At 31.5% G+C, this 26,032-nt stretch overlaps 1 protein-coding gene across 2 annotated transcripts in view; it reads right to left on the reverse strand.

Moving 5' to 3' along the window:
* The window catches only part of G2E3 (G2/M-phase specific E3 ubiquitin protein ligase), a 63,523-nt gene that overhangs the window by 7,902 nt on the left and 29,589 nt on the right, over positions 1–26,032 (reverse strand). For both annotated transcript variants that reach the window (XM_023501173.2, XM_023501178.2), the window contains 10 exons: positions 23,854–24,019; positions 20,614–20,720; positions 17,461–17,577; positions 13,864–13,988; positions 13,641–13,773; positions 11,674–11,799; positions 7,957–8,252; positions 5,917–6,098; positions 5,419–5,591; positions 1,104–1,303 (listed from right to left, as the gene is read on the reverse strand). In XM_023501173.2, coding sequence (XP_023356941.1) covers positions 1,104–1,303; positions 5,419–5,591; positions 5,917–6,098; positions 7,957–8,252; positions 11,674–11,799; positions 13,641–13,773; positions 13,864–13,988; positions 17,461–17,577; positions 20,614–20,720; positions 23,854–24,019 — 1,625 coding nt within the window. The remainder of the gene's footprint in view (positions 1–1,103; positions 1,304–5,418; positions 5,592–5,916; positions 6,099–7,956; positions 8,253–11,673; positions 11,800–13,640; positions 13,774–13,863; positions 13,989–17,460; positions 17,578–20,613; positions 20,721–23,853; positions 24,020–26,032) is intronic.

A 26,032-nucleotide genomic window follows, 5' to 3' on the forward strand; every position in this document is an offset into this window, starting at 1 on the left:
TCAATGTGTCATCTAATTTCACTGAATTTTGTTCTGCTTTTTTTTTTTAAATTGTTAAATAGCTCTGGGGAGGGCAGGGAGAAGACAGATTGAGAAATGTAGATTACATGAGAATAAGAGATACCTATTAATAAAATGCAATTTAAAAAAAAAGTAGAAGTCCACTAACTTATTATTTATTATAGAGAATTTAAATTAGAAACACAAGTTGGTTGCTACTCATGTCCTATTAATCACACTTCTTTGAATGAAATGAAAAAAAAAATTATTCTTTGGTAGCAAGATATCTCAGATATCTTGAGAATTTCTCTCTCAATGTTTTCCAAATTGGGGTGGTCCTAGCACTTTTTTTTTCTGTATGTACTTGGTCCAGTTCAGCTCCTCTTTCAATCTTTACTTTGTTTGGGGTCATTCACATTTCCTCACAAAACACACTAGGATGTTAAAAGTACAAATATGATGATTTTACTAACAAATGACAAAAATGGCTTATTACAAAAATAATGGAACAAGAAAGAAAAAAAAAGTATTAGTTACCATCTTGTTTTCATTATTAAACAGAACTATAATAACTGTTTATATAACTCAGACTCATCCTAAAGCAGCAAGAGAGCCATGGAAGTACTGAAGTTGACCACTGTAAACTTCATGAGGGCAGAGATAATGGCTGATGAGTGAATACTTGCTGATTGATTAAATGACTGATAAGCTATCACTATAAATTTTCCAAGAATTTGCAGTAGTACATAAATTAGAAAAATGTCAAATTCTAATGTAAAATGTATGCTACAGAAATGTCTTTGTATGCAGTAGAAACTTAACTATCAATAAAATTTGTTTTTCCAAAAAGATTTACATTTTCTTTTAGAGAATTTGGTAGTTAATTTTACTATTTACCTTATGTTATATTCTACTTTGAATGTCAGATAACAGACTGAAATATTAACATTTTAATGTAAGCTAAGGAAAAATAAGGAATTTATAAAATTGAGAGGCAAAACAAATACTAAAAAAAAAAAACAAGTAAAACAAAGTCCAATGAAGTAGAAACCTAAACAAAATCAAAACACAGATATTTTGGAAATGATAAAATATTCACTTACTTTCAACATTCTGCAAGTAATTCATCCAAAACCCCATAGTTCTGGTATCCTGTGCTTCAGACAACTTGTGAATAGTAAAAAGATCACTAAGGATTTTGGTTGTAAGTCTCTCAGGCTTGTGACATAGGATACTATAAAATGCTTCTGGATATTTCTGCATTGTTTCTAACACACCAAGAGTTCTCAACCCCTGCTGAAAACTATAAAGAGGAAGATAAAAAAAGAATTACTCTATTGAGGGGGAAAAAGAAACAACACAAAAAAAAAAACCTCATTAGTTTTGTTTTGCAAATATTCAGGAAGAGGAAAACAATTATTCTACTTGAACATTTTCTGATCAGATTTTCATGAATAATTTGTTACAAAAGACTTTAGTTAACATTTTAGAAAAAAAAATTCATTGTACTTTAACATTCAATATTGCTAGTAGTGGAACTTCTTTAAAGGTTAAAAAAAAAAGAAAGAGGAAATAAAACTGTCCTTATTTGCTGATATGATGATACATTTGGAAAATCTTAGGGAATCAGCAAAGATACTAACTGAACAAGTAAAGCTTCAAGCAAAGCTGCTGGCTATAAAAGTAAACCCTCAAAAGTCAAGAGCATTTCTACGTAATAGTAACAAAATCCAAGAAGCAAAAATAGAAAAATTCCATTCCAAATAACTACAAAATGCAAAAAAAAAATCTGGAGACGGACCTACCAAAGTACAAAAAGACTTATATAGATTCAATTGCAAAATGTTCCTTAAAGAAAGGATAGTTTAAACAGCTGGTGGAATATGCAGTACTCACTGTTAAGCTGTGCCAATATAACAAAAAGACAATTATCACAAAAGTTAAATATTTAATGCTAAATCAATCAAATTACCAAAGAGATACTTTGCAGAACTTGATAAAATGTAACAAAATTCATTTGGAAAAACAAAACATCTAGGATATCAAAGGAAATGATGGGGGAAAAAAAGTAAGGAGACAGAGGAATAGTACTTCCAGACTTTATATAATATAAAGCAACAATTATCAAAACTATGTGGTATTGGTTATAGATTAGAGAAACAGAGAGACACTAAGAGAAAATGGAACAAACTAGATAAAGGAGAATGAGGAATGATAGTACTGGATAAGCTGGTATTTGATAAAAATGGAAAATATTTATTACCTTAGGAAAAACCTCCTTATTTGATTAAAAACTGCTGGGAAAACTATAAAGCAGTCAAAGAAATTAGACTTAAACTAACACCTTACATCATATTTCAGAATACATTTTAAATGGGTGACCTTAATATTAGAGGTCATATTATTTAAAAATTGAGAGAATGGAGATCATATAACTCTCATGGATATGGGTAAAAAATATATTCTTAGCCAAACAAGAAATAGTGGCAATTACAAAAGATAAATTGATAGCTTTTATTACTTGAAACTGAAAAAGCTTCTGCACAGACAAAATTAATACAGCTAGGATAAGAAAGGAAATGGTTATAGTTTTGTTAAAATACTGTACCTTTGCCTAATCTAATTTCTGCATTTATTACGTTTTGGTGTATTATAAATGGTGAATTAAGTTTCTGAAATTAAACATTTTATTTGCAATTTAAAAAAAATAAAAGAAAAATGGTCAAATAGGAAAAAAAATCTTTCAATCAAATTTCTCTCATTACTGTCTTTATTGCTAAGTCTTCTCAATTAATCCAACTCCTCATGATCTCATTTGGAGTTTTCTTGGCAAAGATACTGGATTGATTTGACATTTCTTTCTTTCTTTCTTTTTTTTTTTTTTTAAATAACTTTTTATTGCCAGAACCCATGCCAGGGTAATTTTTTACAACATTATCCCTTGCACTCACTTCTGTTCCGATTTTTCCCCTCCCTCCCTCCACCCCCTCCCCTAGATGGCAAGCAGTCCTATACATGTTAAACAGGTTACAGTATATCCTAGATACAATATATGTGTGTAGAACTGAACAGTTCTCTTGTTACACAGGGAGAATTGGATTCAGAAGGTATAAATAACCCGGGAAGAAAAACAAAAATGCAAGCAGTTTACATTCATTTCCCAGTGTTCTTTCTTTGGGTGTAGCTGCTTCTGTGCATCCTTGATCAACTGAAACTGAGTTACATCTCTTTGTCGAAGAAATCCACTTCCATCAGAATACATCCTCATACAATATCGTTGTTGAGGTATATAGACCTTTCTTTCTTAAGCTCATTTTACAAAGATGAAGAATGAGGCAAACAGGATTAAGGAATTTGCCCACAATTGCACAATTAATAAGTGTCTGAAGCCAGATTTGAACTCACAAAGAGGAATCTCCCTAACTCTAGGCCTGCCACTTTATCCACTGATAAATCTACCTGCCCTATTAGTGTCTCATATCCAAGATATATAAATATTTAATAAATATATATAATACTAATAGCCATTCTGCAACAGATAAGTGGTAAAATGATATGAACAAATATTTTTTAAAAGAAAAACTACAAAGTATTCACAGTCATATGAAAGAATGCTCTAAATCATTAATACTAAGAAAATGCAAATCAAAATTTTCATCTCACACCCTGCAAATTGGCAAAGGTAACAAAAAATTACAGCAGTCAATATTGGAGGGGTAGTGGAAAGATAGGCATACTGATATTGGTGGAGCTATAAAATGGCATCACCATTTTAGAAAGCAATTTGAAAAATAAAGGGCAAATAATGTGATTAACATGTCTATAACCTCTGAACCAGAAGTACTATGCTTATACACAAATGAAGCCATTGATTAAAAAGAAAAATCAAGCCATTAATTAAAAAGAAAGCTTCCAATCACAATAAATATTTATAGCAGCATTTTTTTTTTTTTTTTGGATAGCAAAAATTGGAAACAAAGTAGAAGCCTGGAAAATGACTAAACAAATTGTGGTAGATTAACATAATGGAATTATGTGTATGATGAATAGTGAGAAGCTTGGAAAGATCTATGTTAATTAATGCTAAGAAATCAAGATACAAAATAACTACAAAAAAGTAAATGAAAAAATTACCACCTACCACAAAAAAATCAAAAGTAAATGAAGCAAAATTATAAAGGACTTGAACAGATATAAAAGAACATCTCCAAGCCACTTCTTCATAGAAGTGGGAGATTCATAAATATTACACTTTATACATTTTTATGACTTTTTCAATATATCAAAACAGTTGTGCTCATTTATTTTCTCTTTAAAAAAATTCTGTGTAAACAGTATGTTTCTCTGGGAAACTGGGAATATTAGGAATAACTATGATAATCTAGGAAAGAAGGCATCAATAAAAATTTATTTTAAAAATATTTTTCACAGTGTCCCTTTTTTCCTATCTATATCAAATCCCAACTACCTAAATACCTGGGCTCTATTATCTGTTTTAGTATAACTGTACTAATCTTTTTGTTTTGTTCACTATAATAAAAGCAATGCAGAATAAGTCTTAAAAATAATATAGTGTTTTAAGGCTTGCAAAGCACTATACATGTTATCTCATTTAATATTCATATGTAATGAAGAAGTAGGATATTAAATTCTTACAATCCAGTTGTTTTATATTTTAATGCATTTGCATATACAATGTTTTAAAAGAACATAAAGCTTAGAAAACTGTCTAGTTTCAAAGAACTATTTGGGAACTAAATTCCTGAATATTGTTATAGTAATATACATAAAGGAGCTTTATATAAGAAATAATTAAGCATTTCCAAATGATGTCATTCTATTTGTTAAAAGACGAAAAATGTGTCCTCAGAAGCCATGACTTCAAAAATGTTAGGCTTGCAATTAGAGCCAATTATAGGCAAAAAGAAATTAATAATATCTCTTTAATATGCTCTAATTATTTTAAAAATTCACATTTCTGCCTTACAGAGGACATGATATGCTGAAATGATGCTACTTTCTCCTATTACACACTAGAATTATGGCAGCCTCAGAAACTTTAGTCATTTAACCTTGTTGAGCCTATTTCCTTACCTGTAAAAAAAATATCATAATAATGAAAATGCCTTCTTAATAGGACTATTATAATCATCAAAGGAGGTAATAGGCTTTGGAAACCTTTAAGAACAAAACAAATGTGAGCTGTTATTGTATAGTAAAACCATTCCATAAGGTGAGGCTGATAGGTTTTATTCACTGGAGGAGCTGAAATCCATGCAAAGAGTACACTAAATGAAGCTTACTTCTAGGTTTGCTATGATATGGATGGGATACCAAATACAACTTCAATTACCAGTGAGAAGCTGGGTCATGTAAATTAAAACATAATTCTAGAATTCCACATGCAAACAAACCTACCTGTCCAAGGGTGCCTGCACTCTTTTAATTACATGATAGGTGAGTATGTCTTTTACTAATACATCCTTGTCACTTAGCATTGTTACAAGTCTTAGACATCCAATGTGAGAGAGGTATTCAAAGTAATCACGTATTGCTGACCTTAAGTGAGTCAAATTTTTTGAACTTTTAATCTGCACCAAGAAAAAATAAACATATATGTATATATTTACTAGAGAGGTGTACGCCTTAAACAAAACTTATCTACTGCTTTATTTCTACTTTGGATTTATACTTGGGAAATTAAGAATTTTTTTTAGTTAAAAGTTTAACACATACTTCAGTGATGATAATAGTAATTTTCTGTTCCAAAATATAGTTTTCTAAATAGGCAATAAGCTACAGTCAAGAAGCATGCAAGTCTATACCTTGTCTTAATCCTAAATTATGGACTTTAAATTTGCCAAATAATATATGTTCTTAATTATATATTTTCATGGACAACAGTAAAATTCTTACCTTGGTTATTATTTGCATTGTATTACTGTCTTCTACATCTTCTAGAGTTGGCTCTACATTCTCTGGCCCAGAAATAAGGCAGTGAAATAATGTTTTAGAAAACAAAAAAGGCGGTGGACCCCCATGCACCAAAGAAATGGCAATCATTCTACCAGCCTCATAGTAGAGATTCTCTTTAAGAGCTGTAAGTATAAATGAAAATTGAGGATTCTTTTATTATTTATTTTTACTTAAGTAACTATCATTTTAATAATAATTAAATTAAGAAAAACATAATCCAAAATATGGTAAAGCAAAACATTCAAAATCTAAGGGACTAAAAAACATCTCTATTGAATTTGTGGAAAGAATTTTAAAATACTAGGATGTCTTCTTTACTACCCTAATACAAAGTCCATAAAGTTTCTAAAGAGAACTTTATGACTTATCAACACATAGCAGCAGGGACTTGACAAATCATTGTTGAATTAGTGTTACAAAAGTGGGCAGTTAAGGGGAAACATGAGAAGAAAATTCCAAAGCATAATTAAAATGTTTGTACATCATCTCCTACTTCTAGTTACAGAAGAGATTTGCTGGGTATAGTTTCATGCATTCTCATCTTGAAAACCTAACATAAGCAATAATGCTTATGTTTTAGGTTTAACAACTAGATATTTTGTCTAAGAATCAATATTGCTCAAATCATATTTAGAAGCTATGTCCACTATGACTCTTTCCAATAATGAGATGATTGAGAACAGTTCCAATGATCTTGTGATGAAGAATGCCATCTATACCCAGAGAGAGAACTGTGGGAACTGAATAGCTATCACAACATAGCATTTTCAGTCTTTTTGTTGTTGTTTGCTTGCATTTTTCCCCTCATTTTCTTTTCCTTTTTGATCTGATTTTTCTTGTGCAGCAAGATAAATGTATATATACATATGTATACATATATTGATTTAAACTTATCTTTTAACATGTTTAACTTCTATTGGATTACTTGCCATCTAGGGGAAGAGGTGGAGCAAAGGAAGGGAAAATTTGGAACACAAGATTTTGCAGAGGTCAATGTTGAAAAATTATCCATGCATATGTTTTGAAAATAAAGAAAAAAAAAGAAGCTTCAAGTTAACTCAGAAGCTGGCACCTTAAATCACTGAGACTGAATTGTGTGGGATCAACAACAAACAAAAAACATGACTTTTCCTGAAAGAAAACAACAGCAACAACAACAACAAAAACAAACTATGTCCACTATTTAATAGGTTTTATTTTTAGTTATGTGAAGTATTGAATATTTATTACCTGTGTGATTGGGGCAAGTCATTTAACCTCTGCCTAGGAGGCAGCTAGGTGACTCAGGTGGTTTGGAATCAGGAAGGTATAAGTTTAAAACTGGCTTTAGACACCTATTAACTGTGCGATCCTGGGCAAGTCACTAAATTTCTTTTTGCCTAATCCACTGGAGGGAGAAGTGACACACCCCTTCAATATTTTTGCTAAGAAAACTCCATGGAAGTCTGGTCCAGGGGGAATCATGAAGAGTTGAACATGACACAACAACAACAAAAGCAGTATAAAGAAATCCCCTCAAAATTAAAATTGTAAACTGCATTTTGGCATAGAACCAGAGAATCTCATAACTTAAAAAAGGAATCACTACAGACATCCACAAAAGAAAATAATTCTTTCCCAAGATTTACTATACTAAACATGTTTTTCTATTATACTCTTTCTTAGTAATGAATGAATGAAAAAGTGCTTCCTAATTTCCAAGCACTGTGCTCAGCTCTGAAGACACAAACAAACAAACAAAAAAAAAGCAAAACAGTTCTTACTCTTTAGAATATATAAAATGTATATTTAACTGTGGGATGGATGGAAAGGCCCCAAAGTTATAAGGCTGCAAAGGAGGCACAGATGGCAAAACTCAGAGGGAAATTCCATTTTAATATTTTAAACCACAGTTCTAATTTCTTTTCTTTAACTTCTTGTTCATTTATTTCATACTAGCTATATATACTAAACATACTTAATTATAAATAAAATATTTACCTTCAGAATTAAAGGATATATTCTTTGACATGGACCCTTCAAATAATGATGAGCTCTCAAGATGTTTCATTAAAAGGCTTAAGAATTCATGCTTTGATCCATCAGCATCTCCATTTCCATTACAGAACTGTACCTCAATTGTGTCTGATGGATTAAAGTTTCGTTTTCTGAATCCCTTTATGGCACTATTCCAGATACTGTCTTTGTTGATATAGAGTTTTCGAGTTTTTTGTTTAATTTGGAATCCTAATTCTCTCAGTATGTTAGAAACGTCTCTTTTCAATGTGTTGATTTCCCTAAAAAATAGGAATTTAAAACATACATATTTTCTGCATATGCAATATAGTAGTTATAACTAGAACATAATAGGGAATCACAAGAAAATGTTCTTTATCTATAAACTATAACAGCTGCCATCCCACCCAACTAGTTACCATTTTAAAATCTAAGTTTGCCCTATATACGCCTTCCTAATCAGAATTCTTATGTCAAATATAAGAATATTTGTTTATGAGGGTCCTAACAAACTTCAAATCAAAAACTTGTTCCTGTTCTGAGTGAATGCAGTCATGCAGATAAGGGTTCAAAAGGTTTTTTTCTTGGCTACTCTTCACAATATAAAAGTTTATTTTTCAAAATGTTTTCACATGAATTATCTCATCTTCACAAAATCCCTGAAAGGAATAAAGGGCTGATTTTATTATCTGTGTTTAAAATGTAAGTGGTACCAAAAGGTTATGTGGAGCTGCCTGATTTACCATAATTGATCTATCTGAAAAAGTTAATCTGCCTATCAATGAAGGCTAGTAGCAGTACCTAAACACTTTTTCTGAGATTACTACAATCTCATACTATGGGCTCCTAACAATGATCAAACACAACAGAATATGCATCTCTCCTTAAATTTCCTGAACCTAGAAAATGTATGTTCTTCCCCAGTTCTTTGAAACTTTAAGCACTGGCTTTAAAGGATAGCACTTAATGCACTTTTGAAAAATAATAGAAATAGCTAACTAAGCAGGGCAAGCAAGAACAGCCAGTACCTGTAAAGTGGAAAGGGGGCTAAGCTGGTTGGTCTCTACGATGTTATGGTAGAGCTTTTATTATTTTTTTCTTAACAGTATTCTAAGACAACATAAGCTATGGTAATGTAATTTTAAGCAACTGGGTTTTCCAAACCCAAGCTCCCATATATGGCTGTCTTTCTGCAAACCTTGAAAATGGACTATTTTCATGTCATCTTTGTTCTTAAAAACAGATGTTTTCTGTCACCTTTTTCCCATTCACTGCATATGAGGTACTTACTACCTCAGAATTATTTTGATTTTCATTTATATTATTAGTAATTTAAGAGTACCTTTTCCTAATAGTTTGCAGCTTTCTTGAGAATGTCCCATTGTCAAGATGTCCCATTAAAAGGGACATCTTGTTCCTATGTTTTAATCATTTAACCACTGGGAAATAGCTCTGAAGTCTTAAAATTTTGTGTTAACACTCTCTATATCTTAGATATCAAACCTTTTTTTTTTAAATCAGAATTATTCGAGACAAAGATTTTTTACCCTATCAACAGCTTCCCTTCCTATGTCATATTGTTAGCAAAACAGATTATATTTATGCAAAAATCTTAAATATCATTCCCTAGCATTTGCAATGGTCTCTACATGCACTCAATGACTCTTACTCTTTCATCCTACTTTCACTCTCTCAATTCCTTTATTCAGAAAGTGCTGATGCACTGCCAGATGCCCCCCATCACCATAATGTTCTAATACACCAACTCCATCTTCATTCCATTTACATCATAAATATCCACAGTGGCTCATTTTTGTTTATCATATTAAATCATCACTAGACCAATAGGAGGCATTGCAGAGGGCAGGGAATAAAAAGAGGGATGGATTTGGAGTCATAATACTTAGGTTATAATTCTTGCTGTGTGATCTTGTCCAGTCACAACTCCTCTGGGACTGCAGTTTATGATCTTGAAAATGAAAGAATTGGATTAAATTGTCCCCCAAATCTTTCTCTATTGTTAAATTTATTATTTCTTTATGTTTATGCAGGAGGGTAGTGGGAGGTAAAGTTATGAAGTAATAAACTTCCCACCTTCCCCCAAGATTATTAACTCTTAGTAACATCTTCTTCCTCTGGTTGGAATGAGAGGCTTATTATTCTAGACCTGTCATTACTTTAAATGGGTTCCAAAAGATTAAAATACAAAAATATTCACAATAATATACGATAGCAAGAAACATTTTTAAAATCAACCCCCCCCCCCCAAAAAAAAACAACCTTGAAAACCAAATGAGTAGTAAAATGAATGTAATGGAATATTATTGCACCATAAGACACTACAGATATAAGGAAGTCACAGAAAGGTGAAAAAAAAGATAAGCAGGACCTGGAGAATAATATGTACGTATAATATCTATCATAATGGGAATGATGATAAAGTAATAGGAATCCAAACTTTGAATAACTATAATGGCCAGTCCTATTTCTAGAAAAGAAATGATAAAACATACCCTCCTCTTTTGGGTAGAGAGCTAGAAGACAATAAGTTTAAAATGTCAGATATTGTCAGTGCCCATTCATTTAGCTTGTTTCTATTTTACAAGGAAAAGGTCAATGAGCCTTCAGTGAATGGGGAGATATGAAGAAAATGAGTGTTGTGAAAACAAAAGGCTTAAGAAAATTCAATTTTTTAAATTAACAAAAGAATGCCAGTCTCTATTACAAGGTAGACTGTAGATTATAAGGTAGTAAGAACACTGGCCTTGAAACTGATTTATTGTAACATAGATTCTTCAATAATTCTTGGAGAGAAGCAAGCAATCCCTCTACTAGAGATGACTGGTAAAAAGTATGTGATAAGAATTAAATTTCTACCTATCATGAGGACCAAGTTTAGCTGCAAGCTCCTGTACCCCAGTACTGTTTCCCACTTGTGATAACCAACAATAAAGTATCCCATACACTTTGCCTGAGGGCAACTCCTCAGGAAACTCTTAAGAGAAGTAGACATATTTGTTCTCTTGTTCTACAATGTACATTAAACCTTCCAAAATCAGTTGGAAGACTCGATTCCCAATATGGTGTTGTATAGACATAATTGCCTTTCCATCATTCTGAAGCTGTGTACTCAATTATCTTTTTTTCTTTTTCATTTTCCTAGTGTCCTAAATTCATTATTTACATATACCTAATAATTATTTGATCCTCAATTTTATTTTTCATTTTTGTACTCATGGTCTATTTCACTTATTAACTAAACATTCTAACCCCACTCTTCAAAATGGAAGGAAATAAATTCCTATTTTGCTCATCTCCAGATCTATTTTATTTAATCATCTCCTTTTTCTTATACCCTGCCAATTGGGAAAAAAAAAAAAAAAGTTAACAGCTAGATCAGGAAATCTTGACCTCTTCTGTATCATGGCCCTTTTGCTGGACTACTATGGATCTTTTCTCAAAATGCTATTATAAAATGCATAAAATAAAATATATAAGATTACAAAAAAAATCAATTATAGTGAATTACAATTGTAAAACTTCACTTTAAACAAGTTCACAGAGCTCAGTTTAAAAGCCTCAATTTAAATCCTAAATCTAAATGGAAGACTAAGATTACAGAAAACTTTTTAGAACCCCCTACCATTTTCAACCTTAACATAACCTAGCAAATTTTAAAAAGGTGATAATTCTGCAATATACCTTTTAGTAGAATTCTTTGTAGCAACATTAATAAGTGGTGATATTAACCTTAGTCTTCTAGAACATGGTGGTTTATCTAAGCAGGAATTAGGAGTCAAGCTTCCCTGATGTAATATTTTTGGTGACCTAGAAAGAAAAATTATTTCAAAAATGAAAATATTATTGTACACACACTTATTATGTATTGTTTTCTTCTGTTTTTCTAGAAAGAATAATAAACTCATTTAGATTAATAAGTTCATATACAGTGTAAAAATAAGCTTAGTATTCCTGGGTCACATGAGCTACAAGATGGTGAACAAGCCATTTTTTCCCAATCTTCATGACTTCTCAGATTTCTTCATGACAAATTATGCAACAAAGTTAAAATAATTTCAACTGTTTTCATGGTCTAGAATACCAGAATCTAAGAGAAGGTTAAAAACAACAATAACCAGAAACTGATGCACACTAACCCTGAGTTCACTTAGCACTTTCCCCTTACTTCCCATGCCTCTAGTAGCAAATATATACAAGTACTCCCAAGGACATGACACATAAATATCAAAACACTTTCTGACAACCTATTTCTTCCTCTCTTCTCCCCCCCCCCCCCCCCTTCTCTTCATGGAGATCTTGGATTTAGGCTAAGAAAGTTTCCTTGGCAGCAAGCTTGGCCACAGCTCTTTAGGAGCAAACTTCCAACATTGTAAAGTTCTGAACTGCCAGTGCCAGACCACAGAAATGACAAATAGACAAGTGGAATAAGTCATCAGGAGAGGCCCCCCATGCATGTGGAAGCATCTACCAAGTTTAAGGGAAAGAGCAGCCAGTTGAGGACAGTTCTGACCACCCAAAAGTCATTTGGGGCAGAAATCTAGCTTGATCAACCATGAATTGTGTGGGCAGAGGTTGAGACGTTTTGATACCTACTCAGCAAGCACTTATTCAGTGCCCACTTTGTGCTAAACATTTAGAATAGAAAAAGTCAAACAGTGCATTCTCAAGGATCTTCTAGTAACTGAATGATAATATATGTATCTTGTGTACACATGAATACGTGTGTAAAATAAACACAGAGGAAGGCACTAACAGCTTGGGGCAGGGAAGGGAAAGAATCTGTAAAGCCTTTATATATATATATATATATGGTGATGCTTTAATTGAATGCTGAAGAAAAAAAATGACTATGTCAAGACCAAATTTTTCTCAAACACAATTATTCAACAACCATTAACTAAAATAAAACCTAATTATTGTTTTATTATCATTAAATAATTAATACATTGTGTTTATTTAATGTACAAAATACTTTTGATATTACTATTTTCATAGAAAATGTAACTTAAAAAGTGATCTGTAAATCTAAAGTATTAATAATTTTTAACAATGACACAGGCACATATCAACATTTACTGGATGAGAAGATAAAAAACAAATATCTAGCAGTTTCTGTAGTCAGTCACTTGCCTTCTTAAGGTCCTCCCTGTCCCAGGTCATTACTCTATATATTAGTAAAGTTTTCTAGGTTCCTATGTTATCAATTATTTAACATTCCATATCTCTAGACTTCTTTTAGGATCAATCTTTCCATCTTGGAGATGTTTTCTGTAAGGCCCACGCTCTCTTACTGGGTGAGTCTCTATCCTGGATTATCATTTTATGTATGGTCCAGACATTAACTCCATTGCCATCACCACTATTCACTTTCTAGATTCCGTTCTTCAACTTGTACCTTTCTTGTATCCCTGCTTTCCAGCTCTCCATTTTATATATATATATATATATATATATATATATATATATATATATATTCCCCCATTATAAAGTAACTTCCTCGAAGATAGGGCCTTTATAGCCTTAGAACTTAGTATAATGTCTGGCTCAGAGAAAGCACTTAAATGTTTTAACTATCTACTTAGCATTTAACTTCCAAGAGGAATATTCTATCATTTCATACTGTAATTTCCTCTAATCAGTTTACTTACCTGAGCAAATCTTTCTTTTGAGTTCTAGGGGATTGTCTGGAGAATTTAGGAGAGGGTTGTTCCAATAAACAATCAGTAATCCCAATATTTTCTGAGTTAGGTAAAGAGCGTTTTTTTGGTCTTTTGAAATCATCTGCAAAATTAAATTCCAGGGTTAGGTGAGAATTTTTTAAAAAGTATTAACTAAATAAAAGCATATTGGTTTAGGACTGGAAAATATTACCTGAATTATAGATAATGCTTCTACACTCAAAGCATTCCCAGTTTTGTCTCCATGTTCTTATTGAGGAACAGGCTAAATGTGTTCCCCTAGATCCACAATACTGGCAGCGTTTTATTTCCCATTTACTTAAGAATGAAGGGAAAAGAGATAATTATGTTAGTTATTAAGATATGAATAAGACAGAATCTTAACAGCATAGTGTTCTTAACTACCCTCTCTGCAGTTGTTCACAAATACACAGGTCATCTGCTTTGGGAATATTTTACTTCTTCATTCTCTTGCCTTTATCATTCTCTAAATTTGCAAACCTCTTTCCCTGCTAACTATGAAATAAGTATGTACAAAATTTTAATATTAGCATATATATGTACACAAACATAGACAATACTAAAGAGAATAAGAGAACAAGTATTCCTTCGTATTTGAAACTGTGGTCTGATGAAGATTGACATTTTTATAGTAGCTGAAAAAGAAGAAGTGAAAATGAATAGCTAGATTAAAACCCCCCAAATAAGGTGATCTGGCACTGCTTTAATTAAGGATATATATTTTTAATTACATGGTGCAGTGAAAATTATGCTGGACTTAAAGTCAAAGAACATGAGCTCAATTCTGACTCTACCATTTTCCCTGAATATATATGGGCAAGTAACTTAATTTCTCAAAGTTTCAATTTCCTCATCTACAAAATAAAGATGTTAAGACTAAATAAAGAGGTTAAGACTAAACGTCCTAAGGACCCTTTCTACTTTAAATCTTTTTTTTTTTTCTTTTTTTTTTTTAATTTTATTTTTTTATTTAATAGCCTTTTATTTACAGAATATATACATGGGTAACTTTACAGCATTAACAATTGCCAAACCTCTTGTTCCAATTTTTCACCTCTTACCCCCCCCCACCCCCTCCCCTAGATGGCAGGATGACCAGTAGATGTTAAATATATTAAAATATAAATTAGATACACAATAAGTATACCTGACAAAAACGTTATTTTGCTGTACAAAAGAATCAGACTCTGAAATATTGTACAATTAGCTTGTGAAGGAAATCAAAAATGCAGGTGTGCATAAATATAGGGATTGGGAATTCAATGTAATGGTTTTTAGTCATCTCCCAGAGTTCTTTTTCTGGGGACAGCTAGTTCAGTTCATTACTGCTCCATTAGAAATGATTTGGTTGATCTCGTTGCTGAGGATGGCCTGATCCATCAGAACTGGTCATCATATAGTATTGTTGTTGAAGTATATAATGATCTCCTGGTCCTGCTCATTTCACTCAGCATCAGTTCATGTAAGTCTCTCCAGGCCTTTCTGAAATTATCCTGTTGGTCATTTCTTACAGAACAGTAATATTCCATAATTTTCATATACCACAATTTATTCAACCATTCTCCAACTGATGGACATCCATTCAGTTTCCAGTTTTTAGCCACTACAAAAGGGCTGCCACAAACATTCGTGCACATACAGGTCCCTTTCCCTTCTTTATAATCTCTTTAGGATATAATCCCAGTTCAACTTTAAATCTTAATTCTAAGACCTTTCTCATTGGTGGTGAATGTGTTTCTCAAAAAGGCACTCACACACACAAGTGGCAATGCTAGAGCATCACTGGAGTAACCAAAATCTTCATTTTCTAACAAGCTTGATATTTTTTAAGCAAACATGATAAATGAACAATTTTTGGGCCTTACAAAAAGTAAATCAGAATATTACTAGATTTGTAAAACATGCCTGTATTACAAAAAGATACACAATGTAGCAAAATTATAAGTTTGAATAACAAAACATTTGAAAATGATACATAATATATGAAGTACACCTGTTTTAATAAGATCTAATTATCAAATAATGTGGGAGAATTGTTTTTCCACATTCTAAATTATACTTTATTAATTTGTTCAACAAATATTCAATATTATTATCCTAGAGTATCCTAGATTTAGAGTTGGAAAAAAAGCTCAGGGGTCACCTGGTCCAATCCCTTTATTTATTTATTTTTATTATTATTATTTTTTTTTTGTAAGGCAATTGGAATTAATTCCTTTATTTTACAGATGAGGAAATTGAAGGGAGATATTGTCACTTCCCCAAGGGCACACAGGTATTAAATATCAGAGGATGGATTTAGATTTGAACTCCTGTCCTGTGATCTGGGGAAAAAAACCCCAACATTATTTTTTCTTTTATGTAACAGAAGTGTATCAAATTGAGAATATCAAGCTAAATCATAATTTGCTTAATCATAGGTCCCAATTATATTGTTACATCTACTCCAGTGTTCCTGTGTAAACATTGCGAGATGGCTGGCTGGTGTAGAGCCATGAGTTAGCTGCTCTGTGTACCTTCAGCATCTGGCCTGTGCCTTCACTACTTTCTATACATATCATTGCTGAGTATTTGTGTTTATTATACACAAGTTACTCACCATGTTTTTGTTACCAAATTAGTAGAAAGAATATAGACAGCAATTTGAGGGAGACCAAAACTAACTCTTAAATCATTATCACCAATTGTGGCCATACAATGAGGATAAAATGAATAAAAGATACAGAAAAAGAAGGAAGAAACTTGCTGCCTCATAGTTTTATATTCCAAGAAAGAAAAACTACAGTGAAAAGATAATGGAAGAAAGAAGAAACAAAAAGCAAAGAACAAAAGACAAAAAAGGCCAAAGATTAAGCAAAAATTTAACTAGGAAAAAATTATAACAAGAAAAACTGTAAACAATAGAAAGTTAAACAGAACTTGTATTTTGAATATTTACTGTTAGATTATGCTACCATAACTTAAGTATAATGATTAAATAGGTTTCTAACCTTATTCTTGCATGTGTGTATGTGTGTATATATATTTATATATATACATATATATATATGTTAACAGACTTAGAAGAAATTAATACTTGTAATTTTGGAGGCATATTAGAAATTGAGATAACTACAGTTAACAGAATTGTACAAGGAGATTCAAACAAATTCAATTTAATTATTCTTTGTGCATGAGTGGTACAGCTCAAAGTAATCTATTCAAATCTATTCAATGATTGTCCTTTTAATTTAGATTCAAACTAATAGGTAGCAGTTGCCCTAGTATCCGCAAAAACAGAAAGGAACAGGAAAAAAGGAAATACATTGGGCAAAAAAAAAAAAAAAATATCTTGCTACCTTACGCTCAATGACTTCTGTACCTTTTGGGGTCTAAGATCTCTAGCATATGCGATTTGATAGAATGAAAGAGAACAGAGGAGATGATCAGAAAGAAGATATGATTCTTCTATTATCCATAAGTTTCTTCAATATATCCTAAGGATATATGTTAAGCTTCAGAGATTTGGGATAAATGTCAACATAGGAAAAAATTTTACACACACACACATACATACACACGTGTGTGTGTTAATTTAAGTTTCACTGTATCTGAAAAATGAATTGGGTGGGAGGTTGGAGGAGGTTGATTAGATGAACTTTAAAGTCTTTCAGTTTTAAATTACAACTTTATGACCTTCCTAAGTCCCATCTCCAAGTAAAAGAATGCTCATTATTACATATGGCACATATTTCTATAACAATAAATTAGATAATATTTTCACAAATACCTATCAGGTTCATTATATTCTCTCCCTTGTTTACAGCGACATCTTCTTACATCACAATGTTGGTAGTGCTGCAAAAGTTCTTGATATGCATTCTCTTCCAGTTCCCAAGATGCATCTCTACAAAGTATAGATACAATAAACTTCTTATATCATGGCATTCAGAATTTCATGATTCTAAAAATACTTTTCTAACATATTATAAATATGAATAGACAAGAATACTTGCTTTTATGTATAAATCACATTCTTTCAGGATTTAAATCTAATTGAAAATTTTATTTTATAATTTGTTATCATTTTAGCAATAAAGTTTCAAATGTTAAACAGAGAATTTAACATTTTAAAATATCACCTATCATTTCCCCCACATATGTCAACTCACAGAAACACAGAAAGTATCAAAATTAGGAAACACTTTAGAGGCTAGTCCAACCTTATCCCTAAAACAAAATATCCTGCCATTTAAGACAAGGAATCATCCAAGTTTTGCTTAGAGACCCTCTAAGGTCTCTCTAAGGGGGAGGTTTATTTTGGGAAGACCTATTTTTTAGGAAAATTTTCCTTAAAGCATGTCTATATTTACCTTTTTTAGAATATCCATTAGTAGTTCCCATGCCTGCATTTTAGAGTCAAGAAGTTTATTTCCTCTTTCAAATGAAAGCTTTTCAAATTATTAGAAATCCATATTGTCCCCTGAGTACCTTCCCCTAAGTATTTTCTTTTCTAGAACTGAGTTCCTTCAGTTGATTATCATAAAGCAATAGATTCAAGGCATTTTATTATGTTATTCTGCATATTCTTCTATTTATTGATGTTCTTTATGAACTGTGGTACCCAAAACTAGGCTGGCAAGTATAGAGCGTATAGCAAGGCTGTCACCATTTGATCCTGGACAAAATGTATTTTATCTTATTTATTTTTTTATTATAGCTTTTTATTTACAAGATATATGCATGGATAATTTTTCAGCATTGACAATTGCAAAACCTTTTGTTACAACTTTTCCCCTCCTTTGCCCCACCCCTTCCCCCAGATGGCAGGTTGACCAATACCTGTTAAATATGTTAAAGTATAAGTTAAATACAATATATGTGTACATGTCCAAACAGTTATTTTGCTGTATAAAAAGAATCGCACTCTGAAATAGTGTACAATTAGCCTGTGAAGGAAATAAAAAATGCAGGCGGACAAAAATAGAGGGATTGGAAATTCAATGTAGTGGTTCATAGTCATCTCCCAGAGTTCTTTTGCTGGGTGTAGCTGGTTCAATTCATTACTGCTCTATTGGAACTGATTTGGTTCATTCTCATTGTTGAAGAGGGCCATGTCCATCAGAATTGATCATCATATAGTATTGTTATTGAAGTATATAATGATCTCCTGGTCCTGCTCATTTCAAAATGCATTTCTTAATGCAACATGGGATAGTATAAACTTTTTTGATTACCATACTATTGACACACATTGAGCTTAATACTAAAACTCTTAGTTTTTAAAAATAAAAGTATTTCACCAACTTTATATTTGTGAAGTTTTTAAAAATAAAAATATTCCACCAACTTTATATTTGTGAGTTGACATTTTTTAATCTAAGTCTATGATTCTCTAATTCATAGATTCAGTACAATATTCTCATCTGTCAAAACTACTCTGAATTCTGATTGTCATCCAGGATATTAATTTTTGTTTCATTTGGAAATATGATAAGTATGTCATCTACGCTACTCTACAAGTCATTAGTAAAAATGTTTTACAGCACATGGCCAACCACTAATCCTTTGGAAATTCCATTAGGAACCTTAACAAAGTGACATTGGATCATTAATGGCTGCTTTTTAGATCTAGCCTTCATGTAGTTTGAGACATATTTCATTATCTTCTAGTCTATATCTCTCCAACTTTCCCATGAGAATAACATGAGAGACTTTATGAATTATTTTACTAAAATCTAGGCAAATCATATCAATAGCACTTCCTTTACTAATTTAATAACTATTTAAAAAAGGACATAAGATTATCCTGATATTACCTGTTTTTAATGAAACCACTTTAGCTCTTTGGAATCACCTTTTTAAAGGAAATCATTCTTTTCTCAATGTTCACCAATTCCTTTTAATAACTACTTTTGGAATTTTCTAGTTATTGAAGTCAAGCTCATTGGCCTATAATTTGTTGATTCCATAACCTCTTTTGAAAATCAGGAATACATTAGATTTCCATTCCTATGGTACCTTTCCTATTTTCAGTGCTCTTTCAAAAACAAAACAAAACAATAACCCCAAGTGATCATATCTATTAATACTTAAAAGGCAACTAATGTTCTTATAATATTACTTTATTTATCTTTAGGTATCTACTCCCTTTTAGCCAGTATTATTTGCCTCTTTCAGCCTAAAGATAATGCTCTTTGGAAAAAAAAACAATAGCAAAGTAAGAGTTGAATACTTCAGTTCTCTCTATTATCCAATATCATCATCTTATCTTCACCAGTATAGCTACAAAAGATCAAATTGGTCTTAAACTTTCCTCAGCAGCTTTGTTCAGTATTTTTAAACTCTCTTAAATATTTTTGTCTAATCCAGGATTCCAGAGTTATGTTTTTAATTTTCACAATTTTATTTTGAAGAATATTGGACTTCTGGCATTCATAAAGCAAATCAAATGGTTATGCAGTTAGAATTATTTTGTATCAGCTGAGAAAATACTGAAGATTAAATAGTAGATTAAATTCTAAAAAACAGCATTTTAAATGTAGGATTTAATAATGAAGAAAATATATATGAATGTCAAGGTTTCCTGACCCAATGAGCTGTCATATGGTAGCTATTATAGTTATCTGTATAGTATGGATGACAACTGTGGCTGCTTCTGGTCATGCCACCTTCCTGTCAGTTGCTCCCTCCTCAACAAAGTATGTCAATCCATACAACCTTACCATTGAAGAACTATTGGAGCTTCTAATTTAAATAGAAGTATTTAAATGTTGGTTACTAATGAAAATATCAAAGATCCTCTTAAACTAATATTTTTAATGTTATTACTAAATAAGTTATCTTAGGTTCATTCTTTATAAAATTTTCAAATAGCATTTATTATTATTAAATCCTACATTTAAAATGCTGTTTATTCACCAAAAAGCTAAATGTGACTCACTTTTCAGGAATATGAATACCCATTCTCAACATTTCACTCTGAAATTTATCACTGTTATTGCATAATGGGCACTTGAAGAAAAATTTTCCAGCACTGAGTGCCTGAACCTATAATGAAAAATAGGAGAAAAAAATTAACCATTTATTTGATTTGTGAGTTATATCTCTAAAAGAGTAAATGCTATTTTTTTTACTTTAAATAATATAAAAATATGGATTTCATGCCAATTAAAACACAAAGGAACCAAAAACGTACATGTTATTAAAAAGAATACATTGTTGTTGCTAAACTAATGGAGTTCAGGGGGGGCGCAATAGATGGTACAGTAGATAGAGCACTGGCCTTGAATTCAGGAGGACTTAAGTTCAAAGCTGACATCAGATACTTAACACTGCCTAGCTATGCAACCCTGAGCAAGTCACTTAATCCTAATTGCCTCAAACCTCCCCCCCACAAAAAAAAAAACTAATGGAGTTCATGAAACATTAAAAGCTAACATATTAGGCAAAAAATTTCACATAAAAATTTATAGGGAATAAGCAAACCCTTGAGATAATTGTTATTTTCAGGAACATTCTTATATATATGGTGAATTTTTTTTATTAACAGGTAATCAAAATATCATGATATCTATGAACTGTTCTGAAGTATCTTATATGTATCTTATAGTATCTTATAATCTTATATATATAGTATCAATATCTTATATTGAAGTATCTTATATAGGAATAAAATGGATTTTCAACATTCTTTTTTCCAAGGAAACATAATTAATACTGTCATTTTCAATTCACTAGTTGATCATAAAAGTTAAATAAAAGAGTTTGAATGTCCACCCTATGTTTGTAAAGATAAGGTCCATATTCTGTTCTTCTTTTTATTCCCCTCAAAGCTTAATACAAAAGCCTCACAAATAGAAGCATTTAGTTCAATTCCACAAATGCTGTGTTAAGTGGCTACAATGCACAAATCATTATGATAAACTTTGAGGATACAAAGGTGATAAAAAATATAGCCCCCACCAGAGAGTTTACATGCAAAATGATAGAACTAAAGAAAAAGAAGGGGTACAGCACATATATACATATCTATAAATTTATACAAAAAAAATGTTAGACAAAATATGATTAGAACAAAGAAGGGAGTCAAAACAAACAAACAAAAAAAAAAGTAAAGAAAAAGACCACTCTAAGGTAAGAGGAATCAGAAATAGTTTGATGGTAGAAGTGGCACCTAAGCAGGCCCTTGAAGCAATGGAATTTTGAAAGGCAGAGATGTAAAAGGACATGGGGGTATGGTTTTTCCAAATCCAAGAAGGCATAAGTATACATCAGAAGATTACCAGGTAACAACCAGTAGTACTGTTTGGTTGAAATAAGTACATGCAGATTGAATAGTATAAAAATATGAAGGTAAACTGGAATTAAAATATAGAAGTCTTAAATATGACCCTAAAATGTTGGTGTTTCATTCTTAAAGCAATGGGAAACTAAGTACAAGCTTTTGAACACTATGTATCGGGAAAGACTATTTGAATAGTTATCGGATGGATTGGATAGGATAAATACCAAAGGCACAGAGTTTTTAAAGAACTGGTGTAGGTGACACTGAATCACTATAACCAGATTATGATATTTGGAGAATGGGAAAATATGGCAGGACTGAAGGCCAAAGGCAGTCCAAATTTTTTACAAAGGAGAAAAAAAATTTGTCTGCAAAAATTACAGTATAATGTGGTTGATTCCTAGGATAATTTTCAAATCAAATTATTAAAGGCAAGATTAGTTAACATCTAGACAGGGAAACAGTAATCACAAATAGCCAATATGACTTCATTAAGTAAAGGTTAAATAAGGTGAACTTTGTTTTCTTTTTTTGACAATTACTAGAATTGTAACGCTAGGGAATGCTAGAAGCATAGTTAGGCTAGAATTTAGCAAAAATGTTCATTGCTTCCCATGCTATCTTCAGGGGAAAGATGAAGACTTTAGAGCTAAAACAATAATACATACTTAGATGAGTTCAAAATGAATAGAACAAATGAACCTAATAATGATTCAATATCAAATTGTAGAGGTCCGCAAAGGAGGGGTCCAATGATATATTTATGAACCTATGCAGTTTAACCTTTTTATCAGTAACTTGAATGAAGGCATAATTAACATGCTTTCTAAATCTGTATATAAGTCAAAGCTGGAAAGAATAATTAAAACATTATATCAGATTAAGAACCGAAAAATTCTTCACCAGGAAGCAAATTTGGGCCTCTTACAATATAAAACTTAATAGTGATTAACTGCTGTGTAATCATTTACATTTGAAAAATAAGAGGTTTATTAAACTAAGATTAATATCAGTCAAAAATGCTACAAAGTAGCCACATAACTAGTGAACATTTAGGCTTCATGAAAAAAGAAATTAGGAGAGGAAGTGTACCATTGTACTCTTCTTTGGTCAGACTTCAATTAAAAAATAGCATTAAATTCTAGGTATCACATTCCAGAAAGTCACTGAAATAGAGAAAAGGGTAGACCTGAATAGTGAAGGGCCTTGTTATCAAGAAACTGAGAATACTAACCTGGAGAAGATTTAGGATTAAAATAACAGCAATATTTAAGTATCTGAAGTGCCATTCTGGAAAAGAGTACTAAAATTTATTTTGTTTGGTTCAAAAGGGAGAATTAGCGACAATTGGTAAATGTTATAAAGGGGTATTTTTAATTTGACTTAAGAAAAAAACAATTAGAACTATCTAAATAAGGAATGATAGGAAGATAAGACTTTCCTAATTCCCCCAACATCTTTTGAGGAAATGATTGTTTACAAGTATCCCTTGAACTATATTCTACTGCCTCATTGGGACATAAAGGTAGGTGATCCTAAAAAGACACATTTTGCTAGCAAATTCTATTAAATTAGATTGAATATGAATATGCAACTGGTCATGGACTGTATCTGTTGTCCGAGGACCAGTGTAGAATAATTGAAAAGAAATTACAAGGCTTTAATATGATTCACTTTTCAATTAAAGTACCTGAAAGACCATCAACTTTGCTCTAAAGGGAGTTAGAGCATGCATCATCACAGAGTATATTCATGATAAAATTATATATCCTCAAAATATTAAACTAAATGTAAATATGAACCACAATTTCTACTATTCTGCTATAATTTAAAGTCAAATTTATTGGCAAAAACTTTTATGAATAAATTATAAAGAGCTCAAACATGTTATCTTACCTGTAGACAATCTCTGTGAAACCAAGCATTTTTACAACAAGGGCTTCCCAAAATACTGTATGTTGGAAGATGTTCAACATATTCCAAACAAATAGTGCATTGTGAAGAAACTGTACAATGACTAGATGGTGTATTTTGAACAGGCCGATGATCCCAACAGAATGACCTTTAAAGAAAAAAAAATGTGTCCCCTTTGATTCATAATAATGTATTATGAAATACAAAATATCATTAGGCTGGGCAATTATATATTATATAAATAAGACAAATAAGTCATTCAAAGTCTTTCTCATGATTAACCATCAATTAACACACAGGAACATGTTTTAACACTGTTCTCAAGGGCCTTATAGAATCATAAGCAATTCTGAGAAAAAAGGAATTTTTACTGAACATATACTGTCCTTACATTTAAGACATCTGATGCTGAATGGTTAAATTACACAGCTGATTGAGAGCAGGGCTGGGATTAGAACTCAGGTCACTGATCCCAGACCAGTGTTTTTTCCTCTATGTCATTAATAGAAGTTCATTAAAATTTTACCCCCAACACAGGAATCAAAGAGAGTTGCCTTATATATAATTTTGAACTAAAGTAAAATGTTATTTTCAGATTCCGGTGAATTAGTAAAAGCTTGAGGGCACATGTTTTTCATAAGCTGACTTATAACACTAAACATGTGCTCTAAAAAAATTTACAAGTTTAAAGACAAAATGCTTATACACATAAAAATGAGATTCCAAATAAACAACTTCCTCTTCTTCACAACAGTAATAATTTTTTTAAAAACCCTTTTATTTATCATTCAATAAATTTATTTTGACTTTAATTAAATAAAAAATAATAATTACATTAAATAACTATTCCAGAGTGGAGGTGACCCTAGATTCTCAACTATACCATCTGAGCATAAAGACTGGTGAGTTCTGTTTAGCCAGGAAAGCTTCAAATATGAGACTAGTGATAGCTGTTATCCAAAGGCCAACCTAGCTAAATTCAAAGTTCTTCATCAAACTGGTTTCAAGATGGGTTGTTTTGGGGTTTGGTGTTTTTTTTCTGGCCACAGAAATTCCTGAAATCCATTATGACATGCAGATTATGAAGAAATGCATATTATGAAATTATAGATCTTTATGACATTCATTTTTTTGAAATATCAGTTTAATTAAAAAGGCTAGAATTGAAAAATATAATGATTCAAATCAATTTAGTTCAATTCACTAAGCATATATTAAACACCTAATATGTGTGAAGTATTGTGCTGAAAATTAGGAATAAAAAAGACAAAAATTAAAAAGTCACTTGAAGGATCTGACATGTAAACAGATAATGCATGTAAAAATTTGAGAAGGTTGATAACATTAATAACTAGAGAGATCAAGAAAGATTTCCAATGGCAGGTAACAACTTATCCAAATAAAGGTAGGAATTAGAATAAGAAATAAAGGGAAGAATGGAGATTATTCTTACCTTCTACAGGTAAGTCTATGAAAGGTAAAGATGGGTACACTGAGTATCATACTTGCTGAATGACAAGTAAGCCAATTTGGCACCAGCATTCAGTGAACGAATATAAATAAGTCTGGAAAGATAGAATATGCAAAGGTAGAAACAGATAATGAGAGGCTTTATATGCCAGACCAGAAAGTTTATATTTTATTCTACAGAAAACAAGGTGCCACTTGAGCAAGGTAGTGACATGTTTAGTTTTGTATTTCTAGAAATATTTTTTGGTAGCTTTGTGGAGAATGGATTGGAGAGAAAAGATCCCAAGAGCAAAAATCAATTAGGAAGCTATTACAACACTCTAGCAACAGACAATGATGGCGTCATGATAGAGGCACTATAAAGAAAGAAGATGCTGGGAAGGCAGAGCTGGCAAGGCTTGGTAAATGATTATATGTAGAAGATAAAAGAGAGAAAAGAGTCTGAAATGGATAATCTTTGAGCTGAAATTAACTAAGAGTAAAACATGTAAAAGAAAGTTGAGAACAAAATATGCTAAGAAATTATCTCATAATATTAGAACTCATTTTTCAGAATGTCATGTCTATTTTAGTTTTCAATTTACTTGGTATGAATATTTAGCTCTCTGGAAAAAGTACTATTTGTTACTATAATTGTAATTAATATAACCATGTATAAAATCTGCAACTGCAATGAATTTGCACATTTCTC

Source organism: Sarcophilus harrisii, chromosome 2, assembly GCF_902635505.1.
Source record: "Sarcophilus harrisii chromosome 2, mSarHar1.11, whole genome shotgun sequence".
In the NCBI taxonomy this organism is placed as follows: Eukaryota; Metazoa; Chordata; class Mammalia; order Dasyuromorphia; family Dasyuridae; genus Sarcophilus; species Sarcophilus harrisii.